The sequence below is a fragment of the Amblyraja radiata genome, chromosome 6 (assembly GCF_010909765.2).
Source record: "Amblyraja radiata isolate CabotCenter1 chromosome 6, sAmbRad1.1.pri, whole genome shotgun sequence".
Taxonomy (NCBI): Eukaryota; Metazoa; Chordata; class Chondrichthyes; order Rajiformes; family Rajidae; genus Amblyraja; species Amblyraja radiata.
In genome coordinates, this window is record NC_045961.1 from 47,622,155 (window position 1) to 47,645,207 (window position 23,053).

The window sequence follows — 23,053 nt, forward strand, 5'->3', positions numbered from 1 at the left end:
ATACGGCAAACCTGAAGTCTCCTAGCATGCTCCTCTAGCCACACGAGTCATAAATTCACAATAGAAATATTTGTCTGTCATGTTTTAGTACTTGAGTGTTTTCACCTGTTCCATGGACTTCTCCTTAAACAGCTCAATCAAATTGTGAAACATGAGCTCTCAGGAATAAAGCTCCATTGACCATCAGTACTTTGCATTTCCAGCTCTGATGTAAGGATCACCCACTTGTAATTTTTTTCAATCTTCTTAAATAAGCATTAGCTGTTTTTCTGTCTTCTGTTACCTCACCTGTGGCTAACGATGATACACAAATTTATGCCAAGGCCCCATCATTCCCCTGCTCTGGTTCCAACAATATCCTTGGTATCCACCTTTATGTGTGTCAATACTATTTTTGTAATGCTAATATGCTTCAGGATATCACTAGTTTCTTCCCTGAACATATCCTTCACAGTAAATACAGATGAGAATTGTTTATTCACTAAAGTTCCTATTGTCTCTTCCAGCTATTTCCTCTAAAAATAAACACTGGATTAATTACTCATCAGAATACAGAGAACTTTCAGTTCATTGGGTCCATGATAGAAACATAGAAAATAGGTGCAGGAGTAGGCCATTCAGCCCTTCGAGCCTGCACCGCCATTCAATATGATCATGGCTGATCATCCATCAATCAGTATCCTGTACCTGCCTTCTCTCCATACCCCCTGATCCCTTTAGCCACAAGGGCCACATCTAACTCCCTCTTAAATATAGCCAATGAACTGGCCTCAACTACCTTCTGTGGCCGAGAATTCCAGAGATTCACCACTCTCTGTGTGAAAAATGTTTTCCTCATCTCGGTCCTAAAAGATTTCCCCCTTATCCTTAAACTGTGACCCCTTGTTCTGGACTCCCAGTAGAACAATCCCATCAATCCCCTTTTCCCTACAACCTGTTCTGCCTCATATAACCATCAATTCCCATTTTCACACCTTTTGCCACATTATCAAGAAATTTGCACTGGAGGTAATTTAGTGACCAATTAACATACCAGCACATCTGGAATTTTTTAAAGGAGACCAGGCCACTTGGCAGAAATCCAGAAAATGCATACTCCACACTGCATCAGAGATCCCTGAAACAGAGCCAACTGCACTAACTGCTGCATCAACATGCCACCCATATAATGCTTGAATTAATATTGAACTTTATTAACTCAAACCTGGGATGTCAAAGTTCATGACAATTAAAATTAGAAAGTGTACCTTAAAATTAGAAAATGCTCAAAAATCTGGAAAATGGTGGAACAATTAAACATAAATTATTTTATTTTCACAGATCAAGAAATCCTACGCAAGTTGGAAAAGGATAAAATCCTTGTCTTCACGCCATCTCGTCGTGTGCAAGGGCGAAGAGTAGTTTGTTATGACGATCGCTTCATTGTGAAATTGGCTTATGAAGCAGATGGCATAATTGTATCAAATGATAACTACAGGGATTTGCAGAATGAAAAACCAGAATGGAAAAAGTTCATTGATGAGAGATTACTTATGTATTCTTTTGTTAATGACAAGTGAGTGTTTAGATTTTACTACATAAATTGTCCAAAACATTTAATTAATATTTGTAGTGTAATATCAATTAATAGTTATACTGTACATCATAATCTACTTTTGTTTAATTTCAGATTCATGCCACCAGATGATCCTCTGGGTCGCCATGGACCTAGCTTGGATAACTTTCTGAGAAGGCGACCTGTTGTACCAGAACATAAGAAGCAGCCTTGTCCATATGGTAATTACAGTTTGAAAAGTATAATCCTTGTTTGTACTTCAGTTTCAGCACCATCAAAACATTTAATTGACGTTGCCAAGCAGAGAGATGTCATTCGTTCACAATACAAGTTCAACAACACAAAAATTCAAGTGACTTGTTTTTTAATATTTAGTATTTTCATCAAATGTTTTCTGACCATAAACTACATACTGTATAAACTGTGTCTCAGTTGGGGAGAGGGTTCAAGTCTTACTTTCGGTGCATTACTGAGGAAGTGTATTTCAGATGAGACTTTATTCCAAAGTCACACCAGATCTCTCAAGTGAAAGTAAAACATCTCTTGAACATACATAAGTAAACTTTCCCATGTACCTTGGGCAACATCACATCACCAAAAATCTCCAGTTGTGGAAATATGAAATAATGATTGAAAGGCTGGAATCAGCTGGTTAAGCAGCATCTATGGATAAAGAAACTGAGTTAATGTTTAAGATCAATATTTTCAAAAATCATCGTTCTGCTGTTATTTCACTGACAACAAATTATCACATTAACTGACTGTAAAATACTTTGACCACTTTGGGTTCACAGATAATTGCATTTACCTGGTGCTTTTGTCCAAAAATGTCAAGGTATTCCAGGATTAAAACCAGGCCACGATCTCACGTGGTACAAACTCTCTCTTGCTGAGCAGTGGTGATGCAAGCTCTCGCAGTCACAATTAGCTTTTGTTATTAGCTAATTAGCCATTTGACACTGACTATTTGTGTTTTTGTGTCAAATAATTATTTTGATCAATGTGTAGTTGTAACTTCATTGCATACATATCAATGGCTTTTCTTGTTCTTAGCTGTTCATTATTTTAAACTTTCAATATGGTAATTTAACGTCAGTACATGTCTTTCTCATTTATGACATGGATAGCATTGGAGACTCAGCAGTCTACTTTTGAACGGTGATGGACAAATAAACAGCTAAATGGAGAAGGAAGCTCCAAAAATGAATGTAGGGCCTATACATGAGAACTAATGCAGAGCCTTAAGTGTAAACATCTGTGTTCAGCCAGAAGTTGCAGAATGGATAATCCATCTGTCTCACCATTACAATATCAATGCTCAGCTAATTAAATCCACTGCATGTTATATTAAGGAAGAGATGAGAGCACTGAAAGCTGCTTTGTCAATTGGATCAGCCAACATCTGACCTGTCGTACTGAAGATCCAAACTCCAGAGCTAACTGCACATCTAGCCAAGGTTTTCAGTGCAGCTATGGTGGCATCTACCTGAAAAAGTGAAAAATTACCCAGGTATACGCTGCTCACAAAAAGCAAGACAAATTAAATCTTGCTAATTAATGCCCAATCAATCCACTTTCAATCATCAGCCAAGTGATGGAAGCTCCATTCCTTCTGCAGTTGTACATAGCCCTAGTGAGACCACACCTGGAGTATTGTGTCCCGTTTTGGTTCCCTAATTTGAGGAAGGAGATTCTTGCTATTGAATGTGATCAAGGCTGATCATCCCCAATCAGTACCCCGTTCCTGCCTTCTCCCCATATCCCCTGACTCCGCTATTTTAAGAGCCCTATCTAGCTCTCTAACGAAAGCATCCAGAGAACCTGCCTCCACCGCTCTCTGAGGCAGAGAATTCCACAGACTCACCACTCTGTGAGAAAAAGTGTTTCCTCGTCTCTGTTCTAAATGGCTTACTCTTTATTCTTAAACTGTGGCCCTTGGTTCTGGACTCCCCCAACATCGGGAACATGTATTTTTAGTTATCTTCTGTTCTTTAAACATTACCCAATCCTCTTGCTTCCCGCTCATCTTTGCTACGTTGTACTTCTTCGCTTTAATTTTTATACTGTCCCTGACGTCCCTTGTTAGCCATGGTCGTCCCTTTCTCCCCTTGGAATCTTTCTTCCTCCTAGGAATAAACTGATCCTGCACCTTCTGTATTATTCCTAGAAACACCTGCCATTTTTGTTCCACTGTCATCCCTGCTAGTGTATCTTTCCAGTCAACTTTGGCCAGCTCCTCCCTCATGGCCCCATAGTCCCCTTTATTCAACTGCAACACTGACACCTCCGATCTACTCTTCTCCCTCTCCAATTGTTGACTAAACCTGACCATGTTATGGTCACTGCTTCCTAATGGCTCAAGAACATCGAGGTCCTTTATCAAATCCGGTTCATTACATAACACTAAATCCAGAATTGCCTTCTCCCTGGTAGGCTCCAATACAAGCTGTTTTAAGAATCCATCACGAAGGCACTCTACACAGTCCCTTTCTTGGGATCCAGTACCAACCCGATTTTCCCAGTGTAACTGCATGTTGAAATCTCCAATAACAACCACAGCATTACTTTTACCACATGCCAATTTTAACTCCTGATTCAACTTATGCCCTATATCCAGGCTACTGTTTGGGGGCCTGTAGATTAGCCCCATTCGGGTCTTTTTACCCTTACAATTCCTTAGTTCTATCCATATGGACTCCACATCTCCCGTTTCAATGTCACCCCTTGCAAAGGACTGAATTTCATTCCTCACCAACAGGGCAACCCCACCCCCTCTGCCCACCTGTCTTTCTTTTCGATAGGAGGTATACCCTTGAATATTCAGTTCCCAAACCTGGCCCGCTTGCAGCCATGTCTCAGTAATTCCCACAACTTCATACTTGCCAGTTTCTAACTGAGCCTCAAGCTCGTCCACTTTATTCCTTATACTTTGTGCATTCATATACAGCACTTTGACCTCCGTATTCACTTCCCCCCTTGAACCGCTCGCAATTGGCCCTGACCTTACTCTGTTGTCCATTCTCGAGCTTTCCTTCCATTTAATTCGAGAATCTTTTGTAATTTTTCCTGCAGCCACTTCCCCTTCAACTCCATCTTTATATTCCCAATTTGTCAATCCCTCCCCCCCACTATTTAGTTTAAACCCACACATGTAGCCATAGCAAACCTGCCTCCCAGAATGTCGGTCCTTTTGTACAGGTCACCCCAACCCCAGAAGAGGTCCCAGAGGTCTATAAATCTAAATCCTTGCTCCCTGCTGCAGCCCCTCAGCCACACATTCAGATCCACAATCTCCCTGTTCCTGTCCTCACTAGCACGAGGTACTGGAAGCAATCCAGAGATAACCACCCTAGAAGTCCGGCATTTCAGTCTTCTTCCCAACTCTCTGAAGTCATGTTGGAGTACCTCCTTCCTCTTCTTCCCGATGTCATTTGTGCCTATGTGCACAACTACTGCCGGCTGTTCACCTTCTCTCTCGAGGATGTTCGGAATTTGGCTAGTGACATCCTGAACCCTGGCACCAGGGAGGCAACAGACCATACTCGCATCTTGTCTGCCGCCACAGAATCTCCTGTCCGCTCCTTGGACAATGGAGTCACCCACCACTAGAGCTCTGCCCGACGTCGGTCTCGCCGGTCGAGTCCCATCTCTAGGATTGGAGCCACCGACGTGTCCGCCGCTCGGACTGGAAACATCGTCTCCCTGGACAGTTCCCAAGAGGGCGTACCTGTTTTCATTAGGCACAGCCACCTGAGTCTTCTGCATTCCACGATTTCCACCCTTTCTCTCCGTCACACACCTTGGTTCTTCCCGTATCCTCGGCGTAACTACCTCACTGTAGGTCCTGTCCAGGAAACTCTCGTTTTCCCGGATGGCCCTGAGGTCATCCAGCTGCTTCTCCAGCGCCCCAGCACGGTCCTTTAGGAGATGAAACTGGACGCACTTGCCACAGTTGTAGCAGCCAGAGGCTCCATCCGTGTCCCTGGGCTCCCACATTCTGCAAGCTTCACATTGTCTCATCTGCCCCGACATGTGTTCACCACACTCCATCCTCTCGAGCTTTATGCGTAGCCTTCTCCCCTTAGCCTCCTCGTCGAAGACTCGCACTTCCTTCACAAGGCATTTCCATCACTGCCGCTCCCTAAGAGCTGTCCTGCTTATATTGACTGATAAATTGCCTAATTTACCAATTTACAAACCAAATTCCTCAGTTTTAAACTGTTTTCCCCCTCTGACTCACTTCTAACTCTCCTCCCACTCGGGCTAGAGCCAATCAGTGCTTTTTCCTGCTTCTCTTTGCTGCTGTTTCTTCAAAATCCATGGGAGCTCTGAGTTAAGTCTGACGGTGCTATGCTTCTCTTTTTAAACTGTTTCCCCCCTCTGACTCACTTCTAACTCTCCTCCCACTCAGGCTAGAGCCAATCAGTGCTTTTTCCTGCTTCTCTTTGCTGCTGTTTCTTCAAACTCCACGGGAGCTCTGACTCCCTCCCAGCACCCTCAGGCTTTTCTACCAACTACAAGACATAAGTCAGCGCTGTGATAGTGGTTGAGCTTAGAAGAAGAAGCAGCAGGTGAATGAGAGCACCATCACCTGTAGGTTCTCCTTCAAAAATAACACCATCCTGATTTGAAAACTCAGCACCAGTTCTTCATCTAAGTCCTGGGCTTCCCTACCCAACAGATTGTGGGAGTTTGTTCACCAGGAGTGCAGCAATTGAAGAAGATGGTTTACCCCTCCCCCCACCACCACCTTCTTTAGGGCAACCTAAAGATCCTGAAAATTGTTTTTTTTTCAGTTAGGGCATTAATGGACATTATTACAGAATGTATAAAACTCTAATGTTCTTTTTTTTGTTTTGTTTTTTTGTTTTTGTTTATTTTATTAGAAGTTAATACAATACAAAACAATACAGTGGCACCTAATTTTAGGTGCCAACTATGTCATACCGTAATCCATTCTATGTACAACCTCTAGTTTTATGTTATGAGAAGGAAGTATGCAAGACAAGAAAAAGAAAACAATAGAAAGGGGAAAGAGTGGAAAAATAGATGGTAGAGAGTAGAAAAATGTGAAGTGTGGATATAAAAAATAAAAATAAGAAAATAAAATAAAAAAGAAAAGGTGGAAAGTAGAAATAGAAGAGAAGGCCCCTTAAAAGAGAATTTTTCAAATCTATAGTCGGAGATGTAGATCTATCCACCTCATGAACTCCAAGAAGACGAAGGAACTTATTGTCGACTTCAGGAAGGTCAGAGGGGGCAGACATACCCCCATCCACATAAACGGGACTGAGGTGGAGCGCGTCTCCAGCTACAAATTCCTCGGGGTACACATCTCGGAGGATTTGTCCTGGTCCCTCAACACCTCCAAGCTGGTCAAAAAGGCACAGCAACGCCTTTACTTCCTGAGGAGGCTCAAGAAAGCCCACCTGTCCCCCCAGATCCTGACCAACTTCTACAGGTGTACCATCGAGAGCATCCTGACCGCCTGCTTCACGGTATGGTACAGCAGCTGCACTGTTGCGGACAGGAAGGCACTACAACGGGTGGTGAAAACCGCGCAGCACATCATCGGCGCCCCGCTCCCTGCCATGGATGCCCTCCACCGAAAACGGTGTCTGAAACGAGCTGGGAAGATCATTAAAGACCCCTCCCACCCCAATCATGGACTGTTTGCCCTCCTCCCATCAGGGAGGCGGTACAGGAGCCTCAGGTCTCGTACCAGTAGGATGAGGAACAGCTTCTACAATCATACCATCGCATTGCTGAACTCGGAGTCCCGCCGATAGATTCCTCCGGTCCCTCCGTCCCCATTGTTTAATTATTTTGCATTTTCTATTGTTCTGTATCCTCTTTTAAAAAATTTCTATATTGCACTACTACGGACTGACGCAAAACTGCATTTCGTTGTACCCATACTCAGTATTTGTGCAATGACATTAAAGTTGAATTGAATTGAATTGAAAAAAAAAAAAAAAATGAACTGAAATCAGCAATCCTTATGGTACCGCTGCATCACATGATTCCAAAAAGTCGATGAAAGAAGACCAACTCCTTAAGAATTGGTCATATTTATCTATTAGTCGGAGTCTCATTTCTTCAAGGCGTGCTATGTCCATCATATTCCTAATCCACATTTTAACAGTTGGTATGGTTGTATTTTTCCAAAATTTAAGTATCAATTTCTTTCCAATTATTAACCCATAATTAAAAAAAACATTTTGGTCTTTATTTAAATTGGTATCTTCTCCTATTATTCCAAATATAATCCATTCCATTTTGGGTTCTATTCTTGACTTGAAGAGCTTTGCAAATATATCAAATATATCACTCCAAAATGTATTCAACTTTGTACATCCTACAAATGAATGTGTTATATTAGCGTTTTGAAACAAACATTTATCGCATCTGGGAGAGACGTTTGGATAAAATTTATTCAACCTCGTTTTTGAATAATATAGTCTATGTAATAATTTGAATTGAATTAAATTATGTCTTGTATTAATAGAACAGTTATGTGTATTCATCAAATACTTTTCCCATCTATCCTTCGAGATCTTTATCATTAGCTCAACTCTAATGTTCTACAGTGTGATTAACTAGCTATCTAATCCTTGATCAGATAATTGATATAAATGGAAGATTCACTGTCATGACTTACTATGCCACTTAGATTTAGTTATTTCTTGTTTTTTTGGCCACTTTCCGCTAGATATCAATGAGAGGGATTGAAGTGCAAGTACTTCTAAGCTTGTTTGAATGCACCTTTTAAAATCTTTAATATTTTTTATTCAAGTATGGTATTCTGTAATACATTTTGGGATTTGTTTTAACATCTACAGAATCTTGGTTCTACAACTGTTGTTTCAAACCTACTCTTCTATTTTCAACAGGAAAGAAGTGCACTTACGGTCATAAATGTAAGTACTATCACCCAGAAAGAGGTACACAGCCTCAGCGTTCTGTGGCAGATGAACTACGAGCGAGTGCTAAGAATTCAATAATGAAAACAAATGAGGGATTGGTGAAGAGCAACAGTGTTCCATCTAACAACAAAGCTGAGGGTACATTTGATGTCAAATGTACAGCTCCAAAAAGACAATCCGATCCAAGTATTCAAACCCCTCTTTATAATGCAGTTGAAGAGAAACTTAGCAATAAAAGCAGATTGGAAATTAGGTCTGTGCCCTCTCGTGTTAGTGCACCAGATTCTTCAAATGCAATAGCCCCAGGTACTGCTATATCAAGTTCTGGCATGCACTTTGTGACACAAGAACAAGGAATGCCAGTACAGTACCCTCCAATTCTGGTAGACTGTCCCCATGGAACACATATTTCACATAATAACCAGCGCCCAAAGTGTAACTCTCCTGTTGATGGAGGATATTACTCTGTGATGACTCCTTATCCTAATATTAGTTTATCTGGTAGACACAGCCCTGACCCGTTTTCTGCCGATAAAGAATATAGACAGAACCAGGTAGGTTCTGAATGTAGCAGTGAAGGTAGTGTTAGTTCTGGTACTGATTCATATGTTGGGTATAATGAGCAAGCCTATCGAAGCTCTCCAGTTATAATGCTTGAGGAAAACCTCAAATGTCACCAGTTTCATAAACGACAACAGGCCCTTCATCATGGATACCATGATACTTTAACAAGAATTCAGACTTATAGTCGAGAAGAACAAAAGTCATTGCACAAAGGTTCGATTCCTTGCATGACATCGCATTTACCACACACTATAATTGGAGCTCACTCCAATTGTCCTAGTGAATGCCATGCAGTATCTCACAATGCCCATCACCCACAGAATATTTCTATGGGATTGACAGTAGGAACTACAAGTGTAGAAAGATTTCCAGACTCACATGTGTATGAAAATCAGTCATTGAGACAAAGAAAACCTTATGTAGGTCATGAAACATTTGCCAATTGGAATAGGCTTGGTTATGGTATGGATGCTTATAACTATGCACAAGGATATTCATTGCCGAATAATCCCACGCAGCCATGTTATGATCAGTTTACATTCCAAAGTCTACCTGAGAAAAGAGAACAGACCTGGAGGATGCCATGGAGTGGTCTACCCACAGAGCATCCAAATTCACAAAGATTTCAGGATGCTCGTGACAAGGTCTACACAAATCTGTGTAACATTTTCCCAGCTGATCTTGTGCGGGTAGTAATGAAAAGAAATCCTCACGTGATTGATGCCCAGCAACTTGCTGCAGCTATTCTAGCAGAAAAGTCAAAACTGGGTTATTGAATGCATTATTTGGTGTTTTATCTTTCACTTAAAATGCAGAAATAGCTTACATTGTGAGATTATTCAAAAGAGGGAAATAAAATAGCATGGAGTCACAAGCATCTCCAGATGCTGGAATCTTGAGCAAAAAACAAACTGCTGGAGGAACTCAACAAGTCAGGCAGCCTCTATGGAGGGAAATGGCATATGCCCTGTTCAAAAGGGAATAGTTTGTGTTTTTGCTACTACCTTTTAGATCTAGCATTATTTAAAGTTGCGGTTTTCTATAGGAAACATTATGTGTATGTAAAAGCACCTTATAAATATATAGTTACTGGTGACAGCATTTATTATCACCATCCTACATAGCAGTATTCGTCGGAAACCTGACCCTTTTTCCTAAAAAATAATACATTTAGTAGCTTTTGGCACTTTTCCTTCAGCATTTAACAAATTATTGATGAAAAGATATATTAATGCAGGTTCTTGAAGTACTGCTAATTGATTCAGAATATCTTTGACCATTAATAGCTAGACAGAAATGCTGATTTTTTTTATTATTTGAGGATGTACATAGTACAATTCTAATTTTTGATGCAGCAATAAAAAGCAACCTTTTTAAATTTAGATTAAACATTTTAAAATATATTGTACACCTTTTTTAATTAATACACTCAGGCTGTGGTATTATGAGAAGGCCTGATTTGTCTTGTCACGTTTTTTTAAGTGGAAACAAACAGATTATCTGTTTAGTTTCAGTAAAAGTTGTTTCTGCTATTTTTAATGGATTTTTGCTGCAGTGTTGTGGACATCCTACAAGAGATTTCAGCTGTCAATTCTATTGAGTGTATTACAGCTTCAAGCAAAATCCAAAATAACCAGAAATGACCTTTCATTGTTGATGCAAATTGTATCTTTTATAAAATATGAAATCTGCAATAGTTTCAAATTTAGTGACATCGTAAATACACAAAATTGTGTAAATGTCATTAGGCACCATTTGGGCGGCATTTTACCAGATCCTTGAAATTAATCATTGGTTTACAAAATTATTTAAACTACATTCACTGATTAGGAAAAGTCCAAATTAGAAGATAATGAAAATAAAACAGCAAAATCCTATATTTTTATTTTTCTGTTTCTAATTGCAGACATTTAACAGGTGTGTTCAGTGCTTTAAAAAAAATTTAAATTGTAATTCAAGTTGTAATGTAAAAATTCACATTTGATATTTATTTTAGCAGTTTCATTTTGCACGTGTAGTTTCCATGTTTTAATTTGAGCAGATCTGAATCTCATCTCTTTTTGGTCAGGCTGCAAATTTTGTAAAGGATCCAGAGCATAAGTACTTTTAACCAATGGTGAAGATTCAATCGTTGTACACCTCTAGTGGATTCTCGGTTGTTAAATAATTGTAATCAGGGGGATAACCATAAATTTTAGTTTATTTTCAGCAAAAACTAATGTCTGAGCATCAATTTTATCCAATAAGTAAATGAATACATGCAAAATATACGGGGGGGAAATATTTAAATATATAAATGAACAAACTCTACCATAATATTGATACTTGTAAGAGTGAATTTCATATCAAAAATAAACATTAGCATTTTATTTGTTGGAAGCCACTCAGTTCTGTGCGATACCAAATTTCTGATTTAGGTGAAGGTTTTTTCAGACTTATTGATACTCTTTCACTATTGGATAGTTGACCAAATCACACCTCTCTTTTTTGCTTTCATCCATCATACTCAAAATGGATTGTGTATTCCATTCCATGCAGTATACAATCTTGCAGCCTAATCAAAAACAAATGAAACTTTCATTTTTAATAGGTATTTAATATTACAGTATGTAAAAGTTGATCAAACAAATAAATTACCAAATTTCAGGGAACATGGTAAAATGGATCCTGAAACCACGTCCAACACACCTAATAGAATAAACTTTTCACTACTTGTGTGGCACTATGTGTGACATTAAGTAGATTTGGGTATGAATGCTTTTTAACAGGGCATTATGCTTATAGCCATAAAAGATACTCTGAACCATGTTCAGCACATATCCATAACAAATCATTGTATACAATAATAGTTAATGTTATTTTCCTCATCTACAGTACAATGCTGTTGATTTTCGAATTGCACGCATTCCAGTACTATTGTAAAACTCCAAGTTTGTAATGGTACTATAAAATCTAGTGTATCTATTGAAAAGTTTATAAGAATTTTTCACAGTATATCTGTATCAATATTAGAATTTTGAAATATGATTATTTTTGTTTTCCATTCGGTGCCTTATCATCTGGTGCCAATTAATTTATCAGACTGTTTAGAGATGCATCAGTAATATTTAATTGTATTGTTTTATATTATTTTGAAATTTAAACTAAAAATTGAGTTTATAATAAAAGTAAAATACAAACACTATTTCAAATATGTGATCTGTGCATTTGAAAATTAAATATGTTTGAGTTTGTTGAACAGCTTGTGTAGTGCAGCTGACATTAATGCACGTTACTGTAAGTAAAAACAATTAAAATTTTACTGTAATTGCCATGCCAGTTTTGTTGTTCTATTGTAGCTAATGTTTAAATGGATTAACGTGTTAATAGATCTCAAACTTGAATGATAAATTTGTCCGATTGTTTAAAAATCTAGTCAAATTACGTTGCGTTAACGTGAATGTGAATGTAAGACATCTTTTTTTCCATGGAAGTTTTGATCTTGTATTTGTTAATATTGCATATCAAACTAATCCATAATTGCCTATAAGATTTGGTTTCCAAGAAAAATTGCTAGTGTAATTTTACCATAGGCATATGATAATGGTAGGCAGAAATAGGAAATTCATAAGAAACCTCTATGCATTTGTTTTGTGATTCCTAAATGCGTGATACAAAGTACAAAATTAACCTTGCTTTGGTAACAGTAATGGTTTGAATGGGAAGGCTCAATGTATATTAAAATTCTTGATAATTACTTTGATATTTTCTATGGCATTTGCACTGGTTTCTTACTTTTATAAATTGTAATAATCACATAATACATAAATGTTTGATTCAAATAGATGTGCAAATCTGACTTATCGGCAGCTCATTTTGTGAAATTGTGTAACGTTATAGGTTATATCTAATATGCAAGCTGAATGTACTATTAATAATTCTAAAGTTGTAAGTATATGATGTATCAGTTTTACTTTTGCTGAAAAAAAAGTTTTTGATGTGGTTTAAAATATTGCCTATTTATGAATCTTGTTCTCCAAGCATTTGCTTGGAATATTTGCCATTAGACTATAATAATATATAGAATTCAATCAAAACCCTACGTACTCTGAGCACTGTCCAAATCTTATAGAAACATAGAAATTAGGTGCAGGAGTAGGCCATTCGGCCCTTCGAGCCTGCACCGCCATTCAATATGATCATGGCTGATCATCCAACTCAGTATCCTGTACCTGCCTTCCCTCCATACCCCCTGATCCCTTTAGCCACAAGGGCCACATCTAACCCTCTTAAATATAGCCAATGAACTGGCCTCAACTACCTTCTGTGGCAGAGAATTCCAGAGATTCACCACTCTCTGTGTGAAAAATGTTTTTCTCATCTCGGTCCTAAAATAATTCCCCCTTATCCTTAAACTGTGAACCCTGGTTCTGGACTTCCCCAACATCGGGAACAATCTTCCTGCATCTAGCTTGTCAAACCCCTTAAGAATTTTGTAAGTTTCTATAAGATCCCCCCTCAATCTTTTAAATTCTAGCGAGTACAAGCCGAGTCTATCCAGTCTTACTTCATATGAAAGTCCTGACATCCCAGGAATCAGTCTGGTGAACCTTCTCTGTACTCCCTCTATGGCTATCTCCTGTTATCACCAACCTTTTATTTAACGCTAGCCCTAAGTTACTTAACTTTTGTCCTGAGTTACTATGATAGCCTGATTAAGGCTTGTGCATATTGTTTGTTCATCGGTGTATAGTTTAGTCGTCTTAAACATTTGAAAAGTAATGGGTGAACTTGCACACACAGGATATGGAAATTATGTTGTTAATGATTTGCTGCCTCTTAGAAAGTAGACAAAATCATGATTCATCATTTTGTGATTTGATTTGTGCAAATGTTTTGAAAACTTTCACAACTTTAAGCTCAAAGTTATTAACTTTGCTACAATCCCCCATGAGAGCAATTGTTCTCTTTGTTCTGATGTATAATTCTGAAATCTTTGGACACATTCATCGCTTTGAGATCTATAAACTGAATCGTTGGTTACTTCTCACATCAATGTTTAAGCTGTTAGAGTCAGTACATGACCATATTTCCATTATCTATTGCCTTCAGCTAAACATTAGAAAAGTAGTAAAGTAGGATAATTCCCTAGTCCCTGTACATTCTTTAGATTTAGAGATACAGCACATTAATAGGACCTTCAGCCCCCCACATCCACGCCAAGCAGCAATCGCCCCATACACTAGCACTATCCTACACATTAGGTACAATTTACAATTTTACTGAAACCAATTTCCCTACAAACCTGTGCATCTTTGGAGTGTGGGAGGAAATCAGAGCACTCGGAGAAAACCAACTTGATCACAGAGAGAACGTACAACCTCTTATACAGACAGCACCCGTTAGCCAGGATCAAACCTGGGTCTCTGGCTCTGTAAGGCAGCAACTCTACCGCTGAACCACTGTGCTGCCAATTCTTATGATTTTTTTGTTTTGCTTATTGAAAATTAAATGTCCTTTCAATTTTTCTGTTTTAAAATTACATTAAATGTGTGCAATTATATAATTACACAATACTGGGACTCTTAATTCCCTCGTCCAAATCATTAATATATATTGTAAATAGCTTGGGTCCCAGCACTGAGCCTTGCGGTACCCCACTAGTCACTGCCTGCCATTGTGAAAAGGACCCGTTTACTCCTACTCTTTGCTTCCTGTCTGCCAGCCAGTTCTCTATCCACAGTATTGATGTGTACTCGCTAGAATTTAGAAGATTGAGGGGGGATCTTATAGAAACTTACAAAATTCTTAAGGGGTTTAACAGGCTAGATGCAGGAAGATTGTTCCCGATGTTGGGGAAGTCCAGAACAAGGGGTCACAGTCTAAGGATAAGGGGGAAATCTTTTAGGACCGAGATGAGGAAAACATTTTTCACACAGAGAGTGGTGAATGTCTGGAATTCTCTGCCACAGAAGGTAGTTGAGGCCAGTTCATTGGCTATATTTAAGAGGGAGTTAGATGTGGCCCTTGTGGCTAAAGGGATCAGGGGGTATGGAGAGAAGGCAGGTACAGGATACTGAGTTGGATGATCAGCCATGATCATATTGAGTGGCGGTGCAGGCTCGAAGGGCCGAATTGCCTGCTCCTGCACCTATTTTCTATGTTTCTATGTTAAGCCACACTTAATAGTTTGAATAATCATTGAATATACTGGGTCAGTTTCCATTACCTGTGAATGGTTGTCTTATTGCATAATGAGATATGACATTGTCACAGGTCTGATAAATGGCTTTATGTGAACCTCTTATACAAGGATTGCAAAATACTACAAAACCAAATGATGCTTCAAGATAATATACAAGACGATACCATTTAACAGTGTTTACCCTCAGAGCAATCAGTTCAAAAAATGCATTCCTTTAGCATTCTATTTAGTCACCCTAGTAAAAATTTGAAAAAAAGTGGTTAGATGATCCCAGTCAGTATGATTTCTAAAAGCATTCATCATAAATCTGTGCAGTATTTGAATCCTGATATTAACTGCACTTTGCCTTGGACAGCTGGAAGTACATAGAGTTGCTGATAACATCCAAAGTAGCTATTACTAATTAGCAAATGTGGGACTGGTATTGGCTTGGCTTGTTAAATTAACCAAGATAGTTAATTCAGAGACATAACAAAGTGCAGATGCAGGAATTTTGGGCAAGAAAAGTGCTGGAGGAACTCAGCAGGCCACGCAGCATGTGTGTAGGGATTGGACAGATGATATTTCAGGTTGCGACCCTTCAGACTGATTGGGGTAAGGAAGAGAAAGTTAAAAAGAGGTGGGGACGGGGCAAACCCTGGCAAATGACAGGTGGATAAAGGTGAGGGAGTGATTGACTGATGATTGGAGGAGGTGACAAAGGTGAATAGGAATTTCAGATAAAAGGAGTGAAATGTAAAGCCAGAGGGAGGGAGCAGGGGAAAGAGATGGGTTAAAAGGGCAACAAGGGGCTCAGATAGAAGAATATACGGAGGAGGGACTACACCACCTCCCACCTGCTATTTGCGAGGGAACCATCCATTACTCTCAATTTCCACTGCATCCGATCCTAAGGCAAGGCCTTCCACTCTAGTACATCCGATATGTCCTTCTTCAGTTTTTCCCCTGCTGTTGAGGGTGGAGCCCTCACATGGCTCTCTGTGTCCCGCAGTTCTGACCTTGTTTTTCCTCCCCCCAGATGCAAGAAGGATAGTTCCCCTGATCCTCACCTTTAACACCACCAGCCTTCACACCTAACGCATCATTCTCAACATGAGACAACCACCAGTCATATTTGCCCATCCCTTTCTGCTATCCTTAGAGACTATTCCAAAATTCCTTGGTTTGCACTTTCCCCGATACAATATAAGTAGCACTGCCCTTACATTCCCTCACCCACTTTCATCCAGGGATTCCAACCTCCCTTCCATGGTTCATGTGCACAACTTCCAACATCATCTATTCTAATGCTCCCAATATGGCTTCCTTTACATTAGTGAGACCAAGAATAGGCTCAGCGACTATTTCACCAAACACTTGCTCTCTGTCCGCCAAAGCTTGTTGTCCCACCCAGTTGGCGATCATTCTAACTCTTCCCGCAATCAACCTTTGTTCTTGGCCTGCTCCAATGCCACAGCGAGGTCACATGCTAACTGGAAGAACATGTCATATTACGTTTGGTTAGGTTACATTGCAACAGTATGAACATTGAATTCTCCTATTTCAAGTAATCCCTCTCTCTGCTCTGCCCCACCCACTCTGGTGCATTAACATTCCTCACATCAACCCATTCATGCTGTTCTTTCCCTCCTCTGTACTCTTTTTTTCCCATCCCCGTCCATTATTTCCCATTTATCTCACCCTCTTTCCGTTTTCGGTCCCCCTCCACCGATATCTTCCCCTTTGGCTACATTTTAACTTCTCCTTTCCTTATCTGACACCCTTTTGTCAGATAAGTCAGACTAATTAAGTACTCAATTTTAATAATTCATTGGCAGACTCATTTTTTGACATTTTAAAGTGAAAATAGAGCCTCCGTTGATGTTCCCCTGAATATAGCGAAGCAGATCAAACTAGGTTTAGGTTACTTTCAGAATTAGGTCCATTCATAGATGTTTGATTCTGTAAAAGGGTACATTTGATACCTGTCAATGAACTGAACGCATGATAGTAGCAGTGAATTCCTTAAGATCTGCCCCTTAGTAGATTGTGGACCTCCTGGTTCAAACAAAGCTTCTGGTTAGGGAACAACATTTTAAAAAAAATCCGTATGAAATGGGTAACAACTGTGCATCTCCCTTAGGGTCATTTGCCAAGTCATTGTTTATATGTAATAAATATTAGCGCAGCCAAGTGGTCTGATTTTCCAAATACTGAATGAGGGATGGAGCAATAAGCATCTTTAATGGAGCAGGAGTGGTACAGAGCATTTGATCCTCGTGCTGCAGAAATGTGCTGGTGGTAGTTTCAAAGTCACTTCGAATTATCTGTTGAAGTCCCTAGCTACGATTCAGAATGCATGAGGTTACGCCATCTGGTGTTTATTGACCACAGCTTGCAGTGTCTCCAGTACTAACCAAACGTCTTCCTCGGTTGTGATGTGTGCTGCAATCATAATGATGGATTAATTGGCTATTGTAAATTATCAAACAACCAACACTTTGGTGCTTGTGGAAACCCGGTGGTCAGAAAGAAAATGTGCATCACTGGGGGATTAAAATTGAACCCAGGTCACTGAAGCTACAAGATACCTGTATGAGCAGTAGTAACATTGTGCTCCTGTTGGGCCTTATTGATTTAGTCTTTCCTTGTGCAGATTGACAATACAATGATTCATACAGACCTTGAACCTAGGCCTCATTATAGCTGGTAAAATGACCAGATTTTAAACTCATTCTGTACTGTCCATGATCCTATTCTTCATAAATAAGTTCTCTCTTGCCCTAAATTTACTACTTACTGCAAATATTCAAATGCAAGATGCTTTGAGTTTGACCTCATGACTTCAATGACATGTGTTGATTAAATAAAAAATAAAACTTGGGGATATGCAAGTTTATTTGAAGATAAAACTTTGGAATTTACAGCAACATTAGGACTGGATTTAAGACTTAAAGGTTGGTACTCGTGTCAGCCAAGGCCTTGGGTTCAACTCATCCTCCAGGGAAACAAGTTGGGGCTGACACCAATATAAACTCTTAGCACCACTGACTATCAATTAAAGGCGAATAGTGGGGAAAGAGGGGACGGGGGTGGAGAGGAGATTCAGAGTCATTTCATGCCCAGACCAAATCAACATTTCTGAAAATAGATATTACATTTTTATTTGTAGCAACTATTCACTGCTACATCTCCACTGCCATGGGGACTACATGTAAGGTAATAGATAGGCTGGAAGTTGAATTTGGAATGTGCTAATGAAAGGACGTAATTTGATAAAGTGGAATGGTAGGACAAATCCAACATTTGCAAACAGCCATTAATGAATTATGAGAAATCATGTTCCACAAATCATGTTGTCAAACACCTTTTGCTTGGCCTCATATTAAGGTTATAATCTCAAAAACAAATGAAAGACATACTATTTGATCTAGCATGTTTGCATTATGCATGCAAATGCTTGGCTATTGCGTTTTTTTTAGTTTCTAAATTTTTACAATCTAGAAGTTGAGCAAAGAAGCCTTTCTGCAAAACAAATTTTGAATTTCTAATTATTAAACTTTAGACTTAATAAATTAACTTGAACTACTTACTTGCTTTGAGTTGGACACTGCAAATGTACTACGTTGTGCTTTGTGCATTGTTAAAATATAATGTAATCCAGACAAAACTACTCGCATGCAAATACATGACTTTTAATAATTTATGCAGATTTGTTTTTATGCAATAAATGAATTCTACAAAATTGCTCATCATGTTAATTTCCCTACTCCCTTCGATTTTTAAGATCACTTTTTCACGTATCTCTGCTCCAGAATGAGCACATGCTCAACATTTCTTGAGTTCCTGCTTAAATGTATGCATCTTGAAATAAAGAAATAATGCAATGGTTCAGTACTAAGTTTAAGCGATGGAATTTGAACCCAGAACTCAGAATTAAGAATTGGACACAAGAGTTGATACTGGGACAGGTTTCAGTTAAAGCATATCATCCTTCATAAAGCAAACGTTCAAGTATATATGGAACCCTTTTAACATCTGTAATTGTAACTTGACACTAAGGCAATTATCCTTTAACCAACATCAAAAAAAGATTAGATTATAATTAGTTTGCTGTTTGAAAGTCTATGGTGCTCCCTATATCAGTTCAAAGTACTTCAGGGGATCCTTAAAGGCCTGTCCCACTTGGGCGTCATTTGCACGTCACGCAGGTGGCGCGCGAGGATTTTGAGAATCCCAAAATCCTGCCGCGCTACCACGCGTCACTGCCTACGCCACCACGTCTCACCACGCGTCATGACGCGTAAATGACGTGCAAATAACGCCCAAGTGGGACAGGCCCTTTAGAGTAATGAAAGGGGCATTGGGCAAGAGGTGTTTTACTAGAGTGAATTTGAACTGACGCAATGAATCTTGATTTATTAGGGGAGTTTAGTGGGCAGATATTCAAGCTAGTATGCCTCCCTTTAAATTGTGCCAATAGGATCAAATTGCATTTATTGCTCCAAAATGTTTAAAAAGAATCATTATAATAAATTGACTAGATGATTGTACAGTGGACTGAGTGCTGTGCCCAATGATCTTGATTATAATTTACAGCTACAACCCAACAAATCAATTTTGTAGGTATAGAATTATCAAGGCATCGGGGAAAGAATTCAAGCCATTAAGTCCACACCAGCTCTTGCAGATTTCTATTCAACTCCAATTCTCTGCTCTTTCCATTTAACTGTATAAAATCTATGTGCTCTCCCCGTTTCATTATGTTTCCACCATACCCAGAGGCAATCAAGGTCCAAATCACATTTGCGTTTCAAGGTCATTTGCATCCCTCCTGCATATTTCCTTTACTGTGTCAAAAGTGACACCACAGCAAGGATTATTGACTTACTCCGAATCTTTTCATCTCTGAACCTGTACAATTGTTAAGATATAGAAATACAGGAACAAAACCTGATTTTACAATTTTATTGTTAACCAATGAATGTTATTCAAAATAATTATGCTCAGTTGTACAACACAGTACACAATGCCAGGGAAAAGCATTTGTAAAGTTGATTTTAGAACAAACAAACACATTTTATATCAACTGGTATTTTATATTGCTAGTGAGAGCAATTTTAGCCTTTAAGTCACTATACATTGGAAATCTTTTCTTTTATGATCAAAGAGTTGCACAATATTATAAATAGAACATTGTAAACAAATTTTTAGCTTAATTAAACTGAAAATTCAACTCGTATTATCCAACAATGATGCCAATATATTGATACATCAATGTTAGTGCGCACATTTCAAGAAAAATCCACTGGAAGCACAGTATTTCAACTTGCTCTAGCAAACCTCTTGCTCAGTATAAAAATACTAATGCTCATACTGTTTTAATGCATAGAAACTTGCACTAAAGTATGTATTACACTGCAAGTAGAAATACTTCTCAAAAAGCAATATTTTAAGCACATGCACAACATTCACGATCCAATCAAAAATTGCCTTTTGTCCCTCAAAATAAAATCTGCAATTACAAAAAACTAGATGTTTACTCATGATGCAAATCTGAACGTTACCTGCAATTATAACCACAAAGTGCGCAACAGAATTGCCCATTATTTTTAGCCTATCAGGCATGTTAAATGCTCAACTATAAATGACAATTTAAATAAACCATCATTACAGATATTGAATGCTGATTTATGATGCATAATACCAACAAGAATTTAGCTGAACCAACCACAGAGGAAACAAGGGCACCAAATCAGTATGCAGTTTATTGCAGTGAATTTGATTATTCAGGAAATGTGGAAAGTTTGAGACCAAAAGTCAAAATACCATTCAATGTCCTGATGTAATTTACCCATTACAGGGTTTATCATGCAAGTTATCTCATCTCCTAAATATCATTCACCTGAAATGTGTGCACATACATATTTGAGGAGAAAGCCTCCTGGGTACCACAGAATAATTGAATTAATACAAAAACCTCCATGCCAATTTATGTATATATAATGTTTAAGAAAGAACTGCAGATGCTGGCTGGAAAAATCGAAGGTAGACAAAAAAGCTGAAGGCCTCGACCCGAAACGTCGCCTATTCCTTCACTCCATAGATGCTGCTTCACCCGCTGAGTTTCTCCAGTTTTTTTGTTTATGTATATATAATGTACTGATTAGGCCACTCAATATGTTGTTGCCTTACCAGCATTTCAGAATTTTTGGATAATAACTACCAAATATGCAATTACAAAACAAATGGTACCTTGTATACATGTTTACACATATTGAGAGGGTGTTTAACTGGCCATTCATCATGTGTATAATTGAGGTAGTATACTGTCCCCATCTTGGGACTGATGTTTTCATATGCTCCCCCGCCAGAAAGGCTCAACATTGAGAATTGTTCACAAATAGATGCTGTGAAATTTGATCTATGTAAACAAAGCCTTTGCCGTCTTGATGGAATAGTTTCTAGCTAGTCTATTATCATTTAAGTCTTTGTGAACAGGTAGGCAAAGAAAACCATCTATGATGATAAGACATGAAACACCAACCTTAAAGATATTCAGTTTGATACTTTACTGTAAGCAGGTGATATTACATTTCGGTCACTGAAATTTAGACCTGAATTGTGCAGGCTTTGCCATTTAAGGCTGATTGCTTAAATGCTAAATAGTTATACTAACTTTATACAACTTTAAGAAAAGCTACAGTTGATAAGCCAACTTCACACATGCATTTTACTGAAATTAAACATGCCTGTTCAACAAAAGCAACAGTATTTTCTGAATAACTCCAGTTAAGAGCAGTTAATTGTTGTGCTGCAAAATGCATGAAGGGTAGTTACCAACTACCTTAAAAAAAATGTACATCCAACTCCCACGGGTCTAATAGATACAATACTTTGGCAAGGCATATTAATGCTATAGTTCTAGAATGCCACTTGTTCCTCTGGTAGTGGTTCAGCTGTTTTAAAGAACATTATAAAGTAACTGCACTCTCACATAGCTTCAAACTCATCAATGCGCTGTTTTGTGTTGCCTTGCCGTATCTGTCGAAGGGTCTTGTATTTGTCACGACCTGCCTTAACATTCTCAGCATGGATGACATCATTCACAGTCTTCTTCGTCTCATCCCGTGCATGGGCCAATTCAGAACTTAATGCCTATTAAATATAAATGAATTAAATGGCTTTTCAAAAAACTAGATGCTGTTTAATATTAAATTACATGAACAAAAACAAATATTTTTGAAGCTTCATCTTGTAGAGAAAACAAATGTCTACTTCGGATTATTTGCTGAAGGATCAGCATCTGGGAGTACCATCATCCAGAATGTGCCAAATAGTTAGAAGAAAATGTACTCCAAATCTCTAAATTGTCTATTCTCAGAAACATCCATATCAAAGGACTTTGTTTTTGGAGAATTGTCACAATAATGAATGTAGACATAAACTGCCCAAAATTAGAGGGTTTAAAAAAAAATTATTACATAGAAATTTGCATGAAATGGGCGATGGGATAAAAGCAATGCATGAACAATTGTGTAATTCCTTAAAAAAAATAATCAGTGTAATTGTAAAGCTGTAAATTTGTTGTGTGATTATATGGACAAGAGCTCAGAATTTCCTTTTCAGAAAAGGATAAAAGCCAAACATGTCAACACAGTTCAAATGAGGTTGCAAGTTTGCAGTGAGATACACATATCAAACTGCACTATCTCCAAAGAGATTGTGGTGCCCTAAATCACTTAAAACTTCACCGATCCCTTGGGGAGTGCAGAAGGGTGGATCACCACCTACCATCAACTAGACTAGTAGGTCAAAGGTTAGATATTCTATAGGGAATGATTT

The 23,053-nt window shown here is 38.5% G+C and overlaps 2 protein-coding genes and 1 long non-coding RNA gene across 5 annotated transcripts in view; 1 reads left to right on the plus strand and 2 right to left on the minus strand.

The window, feature by feature from the left end:
* zc3h12c (zinc finger CCCH-type containing 12C) overlaps positions 1–12,789 on the plus strand; it is a 60,425-nt gene extending 47,636 nt beyond the window's left edge. For both annotated transcript variants that reach the window (XM_033022711.1, XM_033022710.1), the window contains exons 4-6: positions 1,321–1,555; positions 1,670–1,776; positions 8,449–12,789. In XM_033022711.1, the coding sequence (XP_032878602.1) occupies positions 1,321–1,555; positions 1,670–1,776; positions 8,449–9,821 (1,715 nt within the window). In that variant the 3' untranslated portion in view covers positions 9,822–12,789. The remainder of the gene's footprint in view (positions 1–1,320; positions 1,556–1,669; positions 1,777–8,448) is intronic.
* A 128-nt stretch (positions 12,790–12,917) lies between these two features.
* On the minus strand, positions 12,918–18,719 carry LOC116974354. Its single transcript, XR_004412341.1, has 3 exons — positions 18,513–18,719; positions 16,200–16,205; positions 12,918–12,931 (listed from the first exon to the last, which is right to left on the minus strand). It is a non-coding gene; the product is annotated as an uncharacterized LOC116974354 (long non-coding RNA).
* A 1,442-nt stretch (positions 18,720–20,161) lies between these two features.
* rdx (radixin) overlaps positions 20,162–23,053 on the minus strand; it is an 88,804-nt gene continuing 85,912 nt past the window's right edge. The window contains exon 14 of one of the 2 annotated variants that reach the window (XM_033022714.1): positions 20,162–22,366. In XM_033022714.1, coding sequence (XP_032878605.1) covers positions 22,202–22,366 — 165 coding nt within the window. In that variant the 3' untranslated portion in view covers positions 20,162–22,201. The remainder of the gene's footprint in view (positions 22,367–23,053) is intronic. The other variant, XM_033022713.1, reaches the window with a different exon arrangement.